This window comes from Nymphaea colorata, chromosome 11 (assembly GCF_008831285.2).
Source record: "Nymphaea colorata isolate Beijing-Zhang1983 chromosome 11, ASM883128v2, whole genome shotgun sequence".
NCBI classification, from domain to species: Eukaryota; Viridiplantae; Streptophyta; class Magnoliopsida; order Nymphaeales; family Nymphaeaceae; genus Nymphaea; species Nymphaea colorata.
This window is the reverse complement of record NC_045148.1, coordinates 6,202,656-6,216,247: the sequence shown is the minus strand read 5'-3', so window position 1 is coordinate 6,216,247 and position 13,592 is coordinate 6,202,656. Positions and strand designations below refer to the sequence as shown.

The 13,592-nt window shown below is 37.6% G+C and overlaps 1 protein-coding gene across 3 annotated transcripts; it reads right to left on the bottom strand.

Moving 5' to 3' along the window:
• Positions 1–4,280: 4,280 nt before the first annotated feature.
• LOC116264841 (uncharacterized) lies at positions 4,281–13,285 on the bottom strand. Of its 3 annotated transcripts, none has more exons than XM_031645263.2 (7): positions 12,639–13,285; positions 11,567–11,674; positions 10,288–10,428; positions 9,634–9,699; positions 6,875–7,042; positions 4,812–5,138; positions 4,281–4,660 (listed from the first exon to the last, which is right to left on the bottom strand). In XM_031645263.2, the coding sequence occupies exons 1-7, from the start codon at positions 12,996–12,998 to the stop codon at positions 4,571–4,573; spliced, it is 1,260 nt and encodes a 419-aa protein (XP_031501123.1). In that variant the 5' UTR covers positions 12,999–13,285; the 3' UTR covers positions 4,281–4,570. The 3 variants fall into 3 exon arrangements, with proteins under 3 accessions (XP_031501123.1, XP_031501124.1, XP_031501122.1); XM_031645264.2 differs by having other exon boundaries at positions 4,281–4,669; positions 11,567–11,696; positions 12,639–13,272; XM_031645262.2 differs by having other exon boundaries at positions 4,281–4,669; positions 12,639–13,258.
• Between the last annotated feature and the right edge of the window lie 307 nt (positions 13,286–13,592).

Genomic DNA, 13,592 nt, shown 5'->3' with positions numbered 1-13,592 from the left:
AAGCTCAAGTGGGCAGACTTGGGGTGTGTTGGAGGCGCATCTCCAGTTTGAACCCGCAGGGGGCTATGGGCAATGGGTCCCACCTCTAAGTTAAAGTATGTGATGATCTTGTCACTGATATCAACACAGCTTTGAACCCTGTGGGCAAGTGAGAAGGGGCTTTTTCTCTCGGCCAAGCGGTGGGGTAACCCACTCGCTCACCTGGGTTTGGTTTGGGTGGCCACTATTTGTCATTCATTTGGATGATATGAGGCTAGAGTTTGACCTGTTCAAAGTTGTTCATTTTGATGTGTAAGCTGTGAATATCCAAATCCGAGAGATTCTGATTATAAATTGGATTACATATATAGAACTTCTGAAAACCGATCAACACCTTTAAGGTTTTTCTTCAGTGATAGCCATGTTACTCTTGAGATTTAGAATTTACAGCAAATTCCACCTTCAATGAAAAGTAAAACCCCATTACGGTGCATGTACCCTGCAAAAGTGAGAGGAAGTGTGGTCGTTCGAAGCACAAGAGCTGGAATGTTCCCAAAAGATGGTTGGCGTGGCGCTGAAAATTTCTTTCGGCGGGTTTGTTTTTACTGAGATCTTCGTTTAAAACTCACCAAGGGACTATCCTTTGCAGTAAAGTGGAATCTCACCACAGGACAAGTGGAATATCATATGCAGGCTGGAACTCGAGACTTGACACTCAAGATACCGCTGGGGCGTTAAACGTGTCTCTAGTGAGATTCATGAATCTAAAAACAGGATAAGTTGGGCAGACATTGTGCGGTCATGTAAAGCCACCCAAAGATCTGTGTTGGTGGATTCTTCCGTATGCTTGACAAAGCCTACTCTGTAGATCGACGGCATGCCTTTGATTTTCCATTTCTTCGCAATATGGTATCCTCGCTCTCCATTTTGATTCTATTTGCTGCCATTTATAGTGCAAGCTATGGTGCTTATCATGAAGAAACCCGTGACATTATAATTCGTTGTCACAGCCATGCCATTGGTGTTCAGTTTCATGGATGTTGAGGATGCTCGAACTGTATGGCCAAGGATTTCACAGGCTAGATTATCAAGTTTAAGGGAAGATAAAATAATTAATAAGCAAATAAAGAGGCAAAACCAACATGAAAACTCATCAAAACAAACATAAGGAATTAATGAAGAAAGGTTTTCTCGATTACTTGTTGATGATCAAATAAGTGCAGATTAAACGACTCACTGATAGCAAGAAAAACACCCAGCATATTAAGCTATTTACCTCTTTCAACTTAAAAGTTCCAAAGTGATCTAATAAGTTGGCACGTTACTGAGGAAACAGAATGGTGCTTGACGTTTATAACCGTATTAACTCGCATTGGGTCAAACCCAAAAAGAAAATCAGGTCCGTCCTTTTACTGCCCCTTCTAGGTCAAATGGGAAACTACAACCTTCTTCGAGTGCATCTAGTGAATTCATCCTCTCTGTACCGTTCCAATTTTATGTCCATTTGTATGCTTTTAGAAATTAAACAGTTGGTTAAGCGTCTCCTTGTTGGCTTCTTTACTGTTCTTCTCGTTTGCATCCACGCAACTCTCACGAAAACCGACTGCCCATCTGGGTTGGATACTTCCTTTACCAGATCCATCTTAAACGGATCCTTTATAATCGGGCTGGGTTCAATCTCAAACGCTATTTTAATTCGATTAATGCAACTTAGCAGAACGAGCATTTGCATTTTACGACCGGCAGCAAAGCAGCTCACCGAAACAGGGTTTGAGTTTCAAATCCATAAAGTCACAGTCACACTTAAATGTGCTGCTCTTTTGAACTGTAAATGGTGGTAATTGCTACTCCCAAGTTGGAGGGTACAAGTCCCCTCAGTACCTAAAGCAGCCTGGACAGCAGGAGTGCAGGGAAGGGGGATGGTCTTGACCTCTCATCTAATATTTTCTCAGTTACTATTGTGAGATTTTCTCGGAACAAATGTTCTTTGTCTAGGCCCAATGTTCAAGGGAGAATTACATTGTCTGTTTATGGATAATCTTCTTGTACAAAAATAACATATAAAATAAAGATAAGAAAATTTTAACATGGAGCGATATTTGTTATTTAGCCACGGAAGACCATTGCCCTTAGAATTCATAGTTCAAGTCCCTCATATTTATGGGGAATTTTACAACTGATTGAATGAAATGCTCCTACAAAAGCTGTTACAATTCACACGATGGTAACTCTTCTCTCCTACCATAAAAATTTTCTTTGTGGTTTATAATAATCCTTAATAAATTTCAACATTATCATCCGTTCAAATTCTTTCATTCATCTGGCTTGATCTTTTATATCTTTTATTGAAGTTTCTCATCTCATGATTGATGCCATCACCATCCTCGACATTATTTCTTTCACTTCTAAGTTGGAAAACAAATCCAACATAATCAAAACTTGCACACATTGGCTGGAAATTGCGTCCGTCTTTTCTTCAGCAGCATTGCTTCTTAAAATTCCCAGCCTCTTCACCATAACAACGTCCAGGAAAATAGACTTATAGTTAATGAGAAAAAAATTTGCATGTCTATTCATCTTAAAGACGTAAAAATGAAACTCGGTCTAATTGAATACATGCTATTGCAGGAGATTCAAAGATGTTTTCATTTTTCGAGGCCATGCCCGTGCTAGTTTCTTTTCGTTAGCATGGTTCATGTTTTTGCCCTGCTTTTGCTGTTGTTTTCTGATTGATTAGTATTCTTTGATTCTTGACTGTATCATATTCTTGCTGAAATAAAGGTAGGAGGCCCACCCTCCAGCAGGCGGTTTGCGGGAATTCACAGGAGATTCAAACACGTAGTTTTCAATTTTTGAGGACGTGCCCGTGCTTTATTAAGAGAATTTTCCTTGTTCTATCTCCGATTTATCGTCGCAGGCGAACAACATTGTGACTCGGTAGACTTCAAAATTGTCTTATAGGGTTCCTCAATACCATTATTCCTGATATGATAAAAGTACGATTGATAGCTGCAAACTATGCAAACGAGATAGCAACAAATGGTCATCGATGGATTGATAAGATAATTTAAAAATAAAGAAAAATTAACCACCTATTACTCCGTTGACATAGATTAGAACTGGACAAAATGCTAGGTCCCCCACCAATCTGATATTTCCTCACAGTTTCAAATCGAGGAAATGAAGACATCAACACCCAAAACTGTATAGAGACCCTGTGACGACCTTCATACAATCAAAGAAAAATATGGCCCAAGAACAAAAGAACAGATGCTATGACCACAAACTACCAAACTGATTCTGCTGAAAGAATCTAGTGCAGATTACAACGGAGAGAAATCAATCAGTGGTTTTGAGCATGTGGAAGGATGTACTGTTCACACCTTCATCTGATGTATTACTAACCCATTCTATGAAACATGAAATAGAAAACTGGATTACATAAAGTTATAAACAGTTAGCTTTTCAGCCAATGAAGTCCTAGAATGGCTCGTTAACAAATTCAAGAATACAGGATGAATAACTGAGCCATGGACTTCACATTGGCATTAACCACTAGCAGACACGTTGAGAACCACAGAGAGAAGTCCATACTCTGACACTCCAGTAATTACAGAAATAGATAGACCTTATACCGTTGCTTTGCAGATCAACAGTTAACCACACTCTTGTGATTCGAAAACAGAAGCCTTCATGAAGACATGCATCCTTAATAAATAATGACCCATTCTACTACTAAGTTTTTCTTTGTGCTACACAAGTGGAAGCAGAATACACCAGCCTTTCCTGAACTATATGCCAGTGGATTACACAATCACACTACATCTCCACTAACGACCTTAGTACTTACTAGTCAAAAACAGGACTATTTTGACTAGCATTGCCACCTAGGTGCCCAAGCCCAAAAAAGTTATGAATTTCTTCTCCTGTTTTCTCACTCTTCTTTTACCTTTTTCATATTCTTTTCTAATGCTTTCTCTGCTTTTTCTTCTTTTTCTTATTCTCCTTCACCTTCTTCTTCCTCCTGTCTTTTTTCCCTTCATATACTGTTGTTTCTGGCCAGCCAAGCTGGCCGTCCAGGTGCCACTCAGGCCTTTTTGGAGGGCCATTGCCTAGGCTTGCCTAGCACTTTTGGCTACTGAGATTGTGAGAGATTGTAATCAAGCTGTTGATGCCCATGTTGAGCCACCTATGGCTCATCAATTATCCAACTTTCAGTCCCTCTTCATAAGGGAAGACAGGCCAATTGGCATTAGATTTTATTTTTGGGAACAAAAGGAAATCAATTATTGCAGCCACCCTGACAAGCAACAATAATGGCATTGAAAAAATAACCTTGGACAGAAACAATAGCAGAAATAGTAGCATTTTCACATCAATATGTACATAATAAACTGGCAATACTTGTAAAACAATGACGAACATCAAGCCTTACATTCCAACTCATGTGGGCATAGCTTTTCATGGCATGATTTTCAGAACCTTGCAGAGTTGCTGGAAGAAATCATAAAATTTGTGATGTAGGTTAACAGAATCTTCCATGTGTTGCATGTTTGTTGGCTTCAATATTAACCTTAAAACCAAAGGCATCTTATAACTTTTTGGTGCCTCTGACACAGACCCAACCATCCATCTCTGTTATAGACATGTTCTCCAAGAAGGTAGAATAACATTCTTCAATCTGTGGAAGCTGTAAAGGTTCAGGTTGTGAGACAAAAACCAAGAGGAAAGGAAAATTGGATCATCTAAATTACATGTGAAAGCCTTTTTTAAAAAACGAAGGGCAATAAAAGCAATATAAGAGACTAGCCATAGGAGTAAAAAGGAAGAACCTGCTCCACCAAGAAACCGGAGATTCCAACAGTGCCTCCTGACTTTGCATACGAGGTAATTTTTTCTGCCAACTCCAAGAGCGGATTTAGAATTATATTTGCCACAACGATATCATATTGCACATTACGTTGAATGAAATTAACAATATAAGGATTCCCCTTTTTATCCCTTTCATGCATGCTATCAATTAAGGAAGGAGGAACTTTGCAAGTTGTCAAGTACAACTGCAACTTGTCTGGTCCAATATTATTCAAGGTTGCATTCTGTGATGCTGACAGTATTGCCTGAGGATCTACATCAACTCCAAGAGAATAAGCAGCTCCAAGCTGCAATAACCAGGATGGCAAAGTAAACTTACTATAAAGGATTTATAGGATCACAAAGAACATAAAGATGCTTATCATCAACAGAGTAAACAGATAAAAAAATTAATCTAGAATTTTGTTATGTTGCATGTTAAACATCCCATAAACATTGTCACACGGGTACGTGGGCTTTGCCCACGTACCCATACTGGTACAGCAGTATGGCGGTGGTACGGTTCAGATTGGTTCTGAGTTGGAACTGATCCAAACCAATTTCAAATGGCATGATGCCTCTTCCTCCTTCTTCCTTACCTTCATACAACATATTTACGGCAAAAATGGCATCTGTTTCTTATATTTATGTTACTTTTTTTTGCTGATTTCATGTATATAATTAATTAAAAATATATAACTATCGCTGTACCGCCGTACCAAGATTGGTGAAAACACGGTACCCGTACTCGCTTCACCATACCCGTACTAGCACTCGTACCCGTACCTATGTGACGTAACCCATAAACAACAGAATGTGAAATAATTATAAGATATAATGGGCCATAGATATATCTGGTCACACACACACACACACAGATATATATATATATGTATATATATATATGTATATATATGTATATATATATATGTATATATATATATATATATATGTATATATATATATATATATATATATATATATATATATAGAGAGAGAGAGAGAGAGAGAATATGACATCTAGGGCGTCATCGGGCTTTCCTGGCCACCTGAATTTTTCTTTTTAAAATATTCAATTATATGGAAGCATTCAGAAAGTCTAATAGTACAGAACTAGGACAAAGAAAATGTAAAAACACAATATGCGGACAGGATTTTTACAAAATGAATTTATTTAAAGCCCTTACATTTGTCTGTCCATAAAATCCAGCGCATAAATTCGTTTTCTGTGACATGGTTGGGTTTGAACGTAAACAACTTCAATTGGCCCGGAAAGTTCTAGATGTCATAGCCTAGGGATATAAATCCAAGAGAGGGAGAGTGTTTTCAGGAACTATGTTAATCTAATAAAGATATTAAATATGAGACAAGCAAAATGATTCCGGAATTCCTCCAGCATCACATTTTTGTTTTATTTTGGCTCAAAAGGATCCCTCAGCCATGTGGCGCCTTTAGTCACCTTTATACTAGAGATGACAATGGATTGGATTCAGGCTGGATGTACTGTCTATTAGATTCAGTTTTGTCGGATATTTGCATATTCAGGTTCAAATATGAAAGAAGCAAAAGGCAGACAATTTCCAAATTTGATGTTTAAACCTGCAGCTGAATCCAATTCAAATTCCAACATTGATGGCAGATCCAATACATCTGAAAATCTGATCCCGCATTGGATAACAAAGTTAGGATCTGATTTCAAAAGTTGATTAGATTTTGATATACAAAAATTAACTGGGCAAAGGCAACATCCATTATCCAATCAGATAATAAATCAGTATCTTAATCCAATTGAATGTTATTTTCCAAAATGATATCAGATCTGATTTCTTATAAGGATTTCAAAGCGTTTAATACTCGACTGATTTTAAGTGGTTCATTTGGATATCCAATCTGAATCTGATCCATCAACATCACAATCTTATACCAAAAATTTGGAGAGGAAACTACCTATTTTGGAAACCATTTATTCATTACACTGAAAGGGAGAGTATCCTATAATGCTATTAACAATAAAATACGAAAACATAGAAAGAACAATATTTACCTTGATAGCTGAAATACCAAGTACCCCAGAACCAGTGCCATAGTCCAAGACATTTTCTCCACCTGCCACCACCTCATTCAACAGCAACAAGCATAATTTTGTTGTAGGATGCTCTCCTGTACCAAATGCCAATCCTGGATTCAGAATAATATTGGTTGCATGAACATCCTGTAATAAAACAGTAGGTCGTTCATCAAATCTACATAAGATTTAGAGCATTTTTTTACCTAATCTAATTATTCTTTGATGCTTCTGACAGCAGACAGATATGTCATTGCCTTTTCGCACATAATCAATATTTTACTTTCATTTGAGTATTGATAGTGCATGTACAAAATTATATCCCACATATTTACAACTGAAACCAGGCAAAAGGGTGATACAACTAACTGCTAAAACTTAAAAAAAATAACCATAAAAGAGGAAAACATGAAGGCAAATGAACAATAAAAAAGAACAGCTTTCCAGATGTAAATTACTTGTCTCAAATTGGCTTGAATTAGGACCTCCAACAGGGAGTGTTAACACTTTTCAGTTTCATTTTCAGTGACTTTAGAATATAACGTGGGGCCATAATGCCATATAAATATCACAAAATAACAAACTTCAACAACGGTCTCCTTATGATTTGGCTTGTGAAATCAATTTTTGATTTTTTAAATTTATTTATAAGAACAAATCTGTCAAAGAAATTACCAAAACATCATTGTGAAGAAATATCATTCTCAGACCACTCCACCTACCTTACCAAAAGCACTCCCTCAACACCCCTCCCCCTCCTCCCAATTTTTAACATAATCAAATTGAATTTGAAAGTAAGCTCATAAGTTGCTGATTGAAAAAAAAAAAACAAAACAAAACAAAAAAAGCAAAATAGAAGCAACAATAAGAATAAATTTTGCATTAAGCTAGTCCACTCAATGTGTTTCACAAGGGTTCACGCCCGATATTTCTTTTCTGTTCCTGGAGACTTTATATGTTTTTTTAAAGAAGCACTCACTTTTATGAGTCACAATTTATATGCTGATGAAAGACAGGCCTATATGCTTGACCATGTCAGAGGAAACGGTTCAACCATCTTTTACATCCAAAAGACATAATCTTGGTCCATTGGTGTCAAAAGATAAGAGAATATGCTAAAGAAACAAAAAGTAGCTCACTCTGTCAAGTATAGCATCTCCGTGTATTAAATTTTACTAACAATATGAACCATATCTGCGATATCATTCATGTGATGCAAAACAGTCCAAATTGTCAGAAATAATAAAAAGTGGACAAAAATATAGACAAACAACAGCCCAAAACAAGAGTTCATGCACTTATTCAACATATAAGATGACCAGTCATTACTCATTAGTACAGCACCAATGGCAATCATTTTTTGCATTTAGCATGTCAAGCATGTAGAAGATCTTCTCCTCCCAGGGCATTATATGCATCACAAGTCACAAGTTTTCAGAGAATAACCAATCCATAGCTGGCAAACCCATGAATTAAACTTGATTTGGGTAATTACATGGTCATGGGTCAGCAAGTTGAGTCAATGACTCGTATTGGCCAGGTCATATATTTTTTAGTACTTTATTACACATCGATGAATAAGTTGAACACATTTATAAAGTAACAACTACCAAGTAAATGTAATCAAACAAATACAGTTTATGGACACAAGTACACAGCTACAAAATACTAACAGCCAAAACGACATCTTAAATTAGTTTATTTCTGACAAACAACAACAGTTTATTTCTTAAAATAATAGTTAGAAATTGGTGCTGAATGAAACAGTCTAGAATTGAGAAGTCCCGTGCCCATTCAACTGATCAGCCAATTCATGACCAACTCCTTTAGCATTTGCAGGGGCGGAGGGAAGGGGGGGCCAGCAGGGGCCCCGGCCCCCCTATTTAAAAAAAAAATAAGAATTAAAAAAAATATATTCATCTTATATAAAAATTTTGAAAAATTATATTTCGGCCCCTGTCAAAATTTTGAAACTATAATTCCTCCCTCCTCATGAAAAATTCCTCGTTCCGCCCCTGAGGATTTGGTTGCATTTGGGTTAATACTTTGACTCTTGTCCCAGTCGCTTGGCAATCCGACGAGTCAACTTGCAGGGTTTGCCAACTATGAACCAACCTGAAATAGTAGCAAAAGTCCCATGACTGCTTGTCAAATCAACCACAAAGTGGCACCCGAACTTGGTTCATGGATTCTTCGTATTATTTAATCAACACAATGTCAAATGGCATGATCCATAACCATCCAACAGTAGGGTACTATAGGAATTAATTCTCTGAGACTACAGAACTGATTGTGGGTTAGTATAAGTCCAGGCCTCCAAAAATTTGTGTTCATGAGGACATAAGAGCTTTTCAAGTGGATCATCATGCAAGCACTTGATAATCCATCTGATAAATTGCAGCCTCCAAAGTGATTCTGTCTTCAGGGAAAATAACACAACTCCTAGAATGCCCTCATGTCAACATAGTGTAACCTAAATAACATTCTGTTCACAATATATTTCCCTTGTAGTTCCATTGTGGCATCATCTACTCCATCTAAAGACAATTCCTTGTTAGCTGACACTAAAAATGAACAAACAAGATAAAAATAATAAATAAACAATCTGCTAAAGAGCATAAGATAAAATAAAGAAAACTACGAAATTCAGTATCTCAGATCTTGTCTGTCATGCTATTAAGATGCAAACAAGGTCCAATGAACTTGAGAGAAAAGGCCTACATGGGTATCCTGCTTACCTGAGGACCTGTCCACTGAGGGATGACCCAGAACGAGTCTGTAATCTTTACAGGGTGAAAAGTCTCCTGAAATAAGTCAAATAGAAACAAGATCACCAACAACAAGAGTACAAATGTGTCTAGGTTCCATCTGATATTTTATATAGGCTACAATATAACGTTTTGGCTTATTACACGAGGATAAATACATCAAGTCAAGAGACCTCATCGTTCCCCAAATGGTATAAACCCCAAGGCTAGTACCCTGGTCCTAGGGCCTCGGATGCATTGGCTTGTGTAGGGGTTGACTACATACACTTGGTATTACTGCTTAATCTAAAATCCTGAAAAGTGCAAGGTACATCTAGACCTAGCAAGACAGCTCTCTTGATTAATAAACTCGAATTGAACAACTATAAATTTCCCACAGATATTAATAGATAAAGGATGGCTTCATCATACTGTACAAAGGTTACAAAATTAATAGATCAACATCATAGAACATTATATCAGAATATAGACGGCAACAATTGGTATAATTTAAATGGTGTTTCTGCTCTGAATACTGTCTACACTGACCGAACTGGATGAAACTAAGTTTAAGTAGAATCAATATGGCCTAGCATCAAAATCAGAATTTATGCTAGGTCATCAAAGATACACATGGAAGAGCACCTCAAAATTTTTTATCCAATCACGTTGTTCACACTTTTTGACTTCAAAACTTGGAACCTCCTTCATCCCTATAGAACTGGATGCAAGTGAGATGCACTTGTTGACAGCTTCACCATCTGTGAATATTGATGTTATCAACACCTGCAGATACAAAGGCGATCATCATATGGAAGGATGCAAGTCGAGAGAATAGAGAACGAGGCATACCTTAGTTGTTTTATTCATACTAGTTAGCCAGATTAACTGCTCTACAAGTAAAAATTACATTATAGCTAATAGCTTCAGAGTACTGACATATATGAAAAAGGAACTACTATAGGATGATAGGTAACAGATTACAGTGATCAACATCCACAAGACAGATGACAATCCACATTTTTGTCAACAATGACTAGAGGTGCAACTATGAATATGCAATAGCTAGAGATGTTACGAACACTTCGAAAATCACCAGCTAATAATATAGGCAAAACTAAAATTGTGACACACACACACACACACATATATATATATATAGGTGTATCTACGTACATATGTATGAAAGATCACCACAAGATTAAGCAAACAAATTTAAGGCATTCCAAGTTTCTTGAGAGAACTCCTTATGTTATAAACATATGCCTCTGTTTTTATCTTTTATATTTTTGACAGAATTGTATGACTATTTCTTTACATCTTGCAAGGAAAATGGTAAAAGCTTATTATTTCATTTTTTTTTCTGTTTTTTTTTTAACATTTAAAAATTTTCAAGATTTTCCTGATAACACATTTTGAGACAAACTCCCAACAAAAAATTTGCTGATAATGACATTTAGGATCACCATTTTAATATCTCAAATAGCTTCCTATGTCACATAGGTGTGGGATGTGGGGCACAGGCATATAATATATATATATATATATATATATATATATATATATATATATATATATATATATATAATTGTCCACAAACAATAAGACTAATAAGTAACAACTAACAATCAACATGCTATAACTTTATGAATGAACAAAAGGAAGCAATTTGACTTAAGATTTTCTTATACATTTCTAAAGTAAAGGGCGCTAACGTAGCAAATAACCTTGCCTATCAAATATATAAAAACACAAAAAAGAAAAAATGCACGTTCTATATCAGTTACATAAACTTTCATCTATACAACCATGCCGGACATGTCCATGTTGCACTAAACGAAGACCCATAATGCTAAGTATTTGTTATGATGTGAAAATTACTGCGTCAGGAAACATCAGTTTGCAACATTCATGAGGGACCCACCTTGTCAAGGTTTGCAGAATCATCTACGTCGAGATTTTCAGAATCATCGGCATCTTCAATGCTGGAAGAACTTGCTCCAAAGCATAAGAGAGCTTCTGACAACATATCCTGCCAGAAAGCTTGACCTTGCCTTAACCATGAACTCATAGAAATAATTATCAAATTCGTAACATCATTGTAAACATATAAATGCCAGAGAGAGAAAGCAAACCAGTATACATAGCAAGGAAAATTTTAAACTTCAAAGGAACAGAGAACAATTTAATCGAAATCATATAAAATACTGGCACAGCCTTAACTTTGATCGCCAACTTCCCTCCAACCTAAGTCATCAACGTGTTGAGGTCTCAGTATCTGGTTGGAAAGACAAAATTTTTTCCCCTTCCCTCCGCCAACGTGGCTCTGGACTTTTGTCTGAGGAATCATTCTTCTACGTTTAAAACTTTAAATGAAACCCTTCGAAAGTGGAAGAAACAGTTCCTTTCTGTCTCTGCAAGGTCGACAACATCGGGGTGGGTTGCTAGGGCAGACGGAAGACTGGACAACTTCTCACTTGTCAGTCGGTTCCCTTTCTATTCATGATTGTACCGTCCGGAGGCATTCCTGGTTAAACTGACTGGCTTGCAGCCTAAGGGGTTAAGCAAGTAAGAACTTGTAAGAAATTAAGAAGAGAACCGATAAATGATATCAACGACCATTAAGAACAAAGTGACACGGGGAGTCGGGATTCCTGTAGCTGGGAAATACGCTCATGTCCAATGGGGGATCTCTAACCAACTCCGTTTTCCTTCAGAAAACCAAGATACCCATTTTCATCGATCTCGTAACTCTGATTAAGTACACAAGAACATATATATACATTTTAAAGTACCATATTCGAGGATGACTCCACAAGAACTGAAGTCAGAAGCTTCTGACTTGGTTCTCTTCAAGGCTTCTAAGTTGGACGACCAACATCGAATTTTAGTACGTCAATGTTTACTTCATATGTACATTATTAATCAAGCACTTATAGCAAAACAGAGCCAAGTTATTGTTCGGTTGTCTAGTACATGATGGTGAAGCAACTCACTGCAAACTCCCTACTGCATTGAATGCGAACGGAGAAGTAAGAAGAGGTTGAAGGTTCCTCTTCAATTGAAGGCATCGACGTTGGTCCGTAGCAAAAATGCCTCCCTCGAAATAACCTTGCTGGGCGTAAGCCAGAGACGAAGAAACTACCACCAAAGCAGCCAAATTTGTGGTCGGTCTTCCTTCTGTTGTCATTTTCCTCGTCACGGTGAAGTGCGAGAGTATGGGCGTTGAAGAGAAGAATGGCAGAGGAAGGAAGGCCATGAGAGCAGCAAGCATGTGGGAGACAGACCGCTCTGGTCCGAACGGGACAATATCCATATAGCCTTGAATGATTGAGCAAGCGGGAGAATTTCATCATCTTTTAGGTTTGGGCGGAGAAAATGGAAGGCGCAGAGCGGGACGGAGGCCGCCGCCGTCGCGATTCATCCGAATATGACCTCCAAAATACCACCATGGATTCGGATTTCTATTCTCGTCTGTATTTTTTTCATCGTAATTTGCTGATAAAGTGTCAAATGTGAGGTCGAAAACCATTGAATATTGGGAAGGATATTTATGCTATTTCGATTCCCGCTCAACCTACGCGATACAGCCGTACCTAGAAACCCTCGCTGAGTGCGAGGGAACGATGAAGCTTATAACAGAGCACAAGGGCGACGACCACCTGGACAGAACAGCAGCTGAGTGAGGACGAGAGGTGGAGGCAGTCGTGGGCCTGGCAGTCACTAGGGATGGGAGAGGGCGCGAGTCCAGGCTGGAACAAGCATCGAGCCACGGATCTCTGAGTCCACTAGGGTGTTTGACCTATGCTGATCCGGATTGGGTACGGTCAGTGATCCGAGTGTATTCAGTAGGAATCAGTTATTCGGATATTTTCTAGACTATGACATAATAGGTTAAGTTTGTTATATATATATATATATATATATATATATATATATATATATATATG

Bases quoted from the DNA above. Each gene is read 5' to 3' on its own strand.
- LOC116264841 (XM_031645262.2), bottom strand. From the start codon at position 12,998: ATGATGAAATTCTCCCGCTTGCTCAATCATTCAAGGCTATATGGATAT. The intron at 11,675-12,638 runs GTGAGTTGCTTC...GCTTTCTGGCAG, and splicing joins AATGCAGTAGGGAGTTTGCA to GATATGTTGTCAGAAGCTCT. The intron at 5,139-6,874 runs GTAAATATTGTT...TGGTTATTGCAG, and splicing joins TTGGTATTTCAGCTATCAAG to CTTGGAGCTGCTTATTCTCT.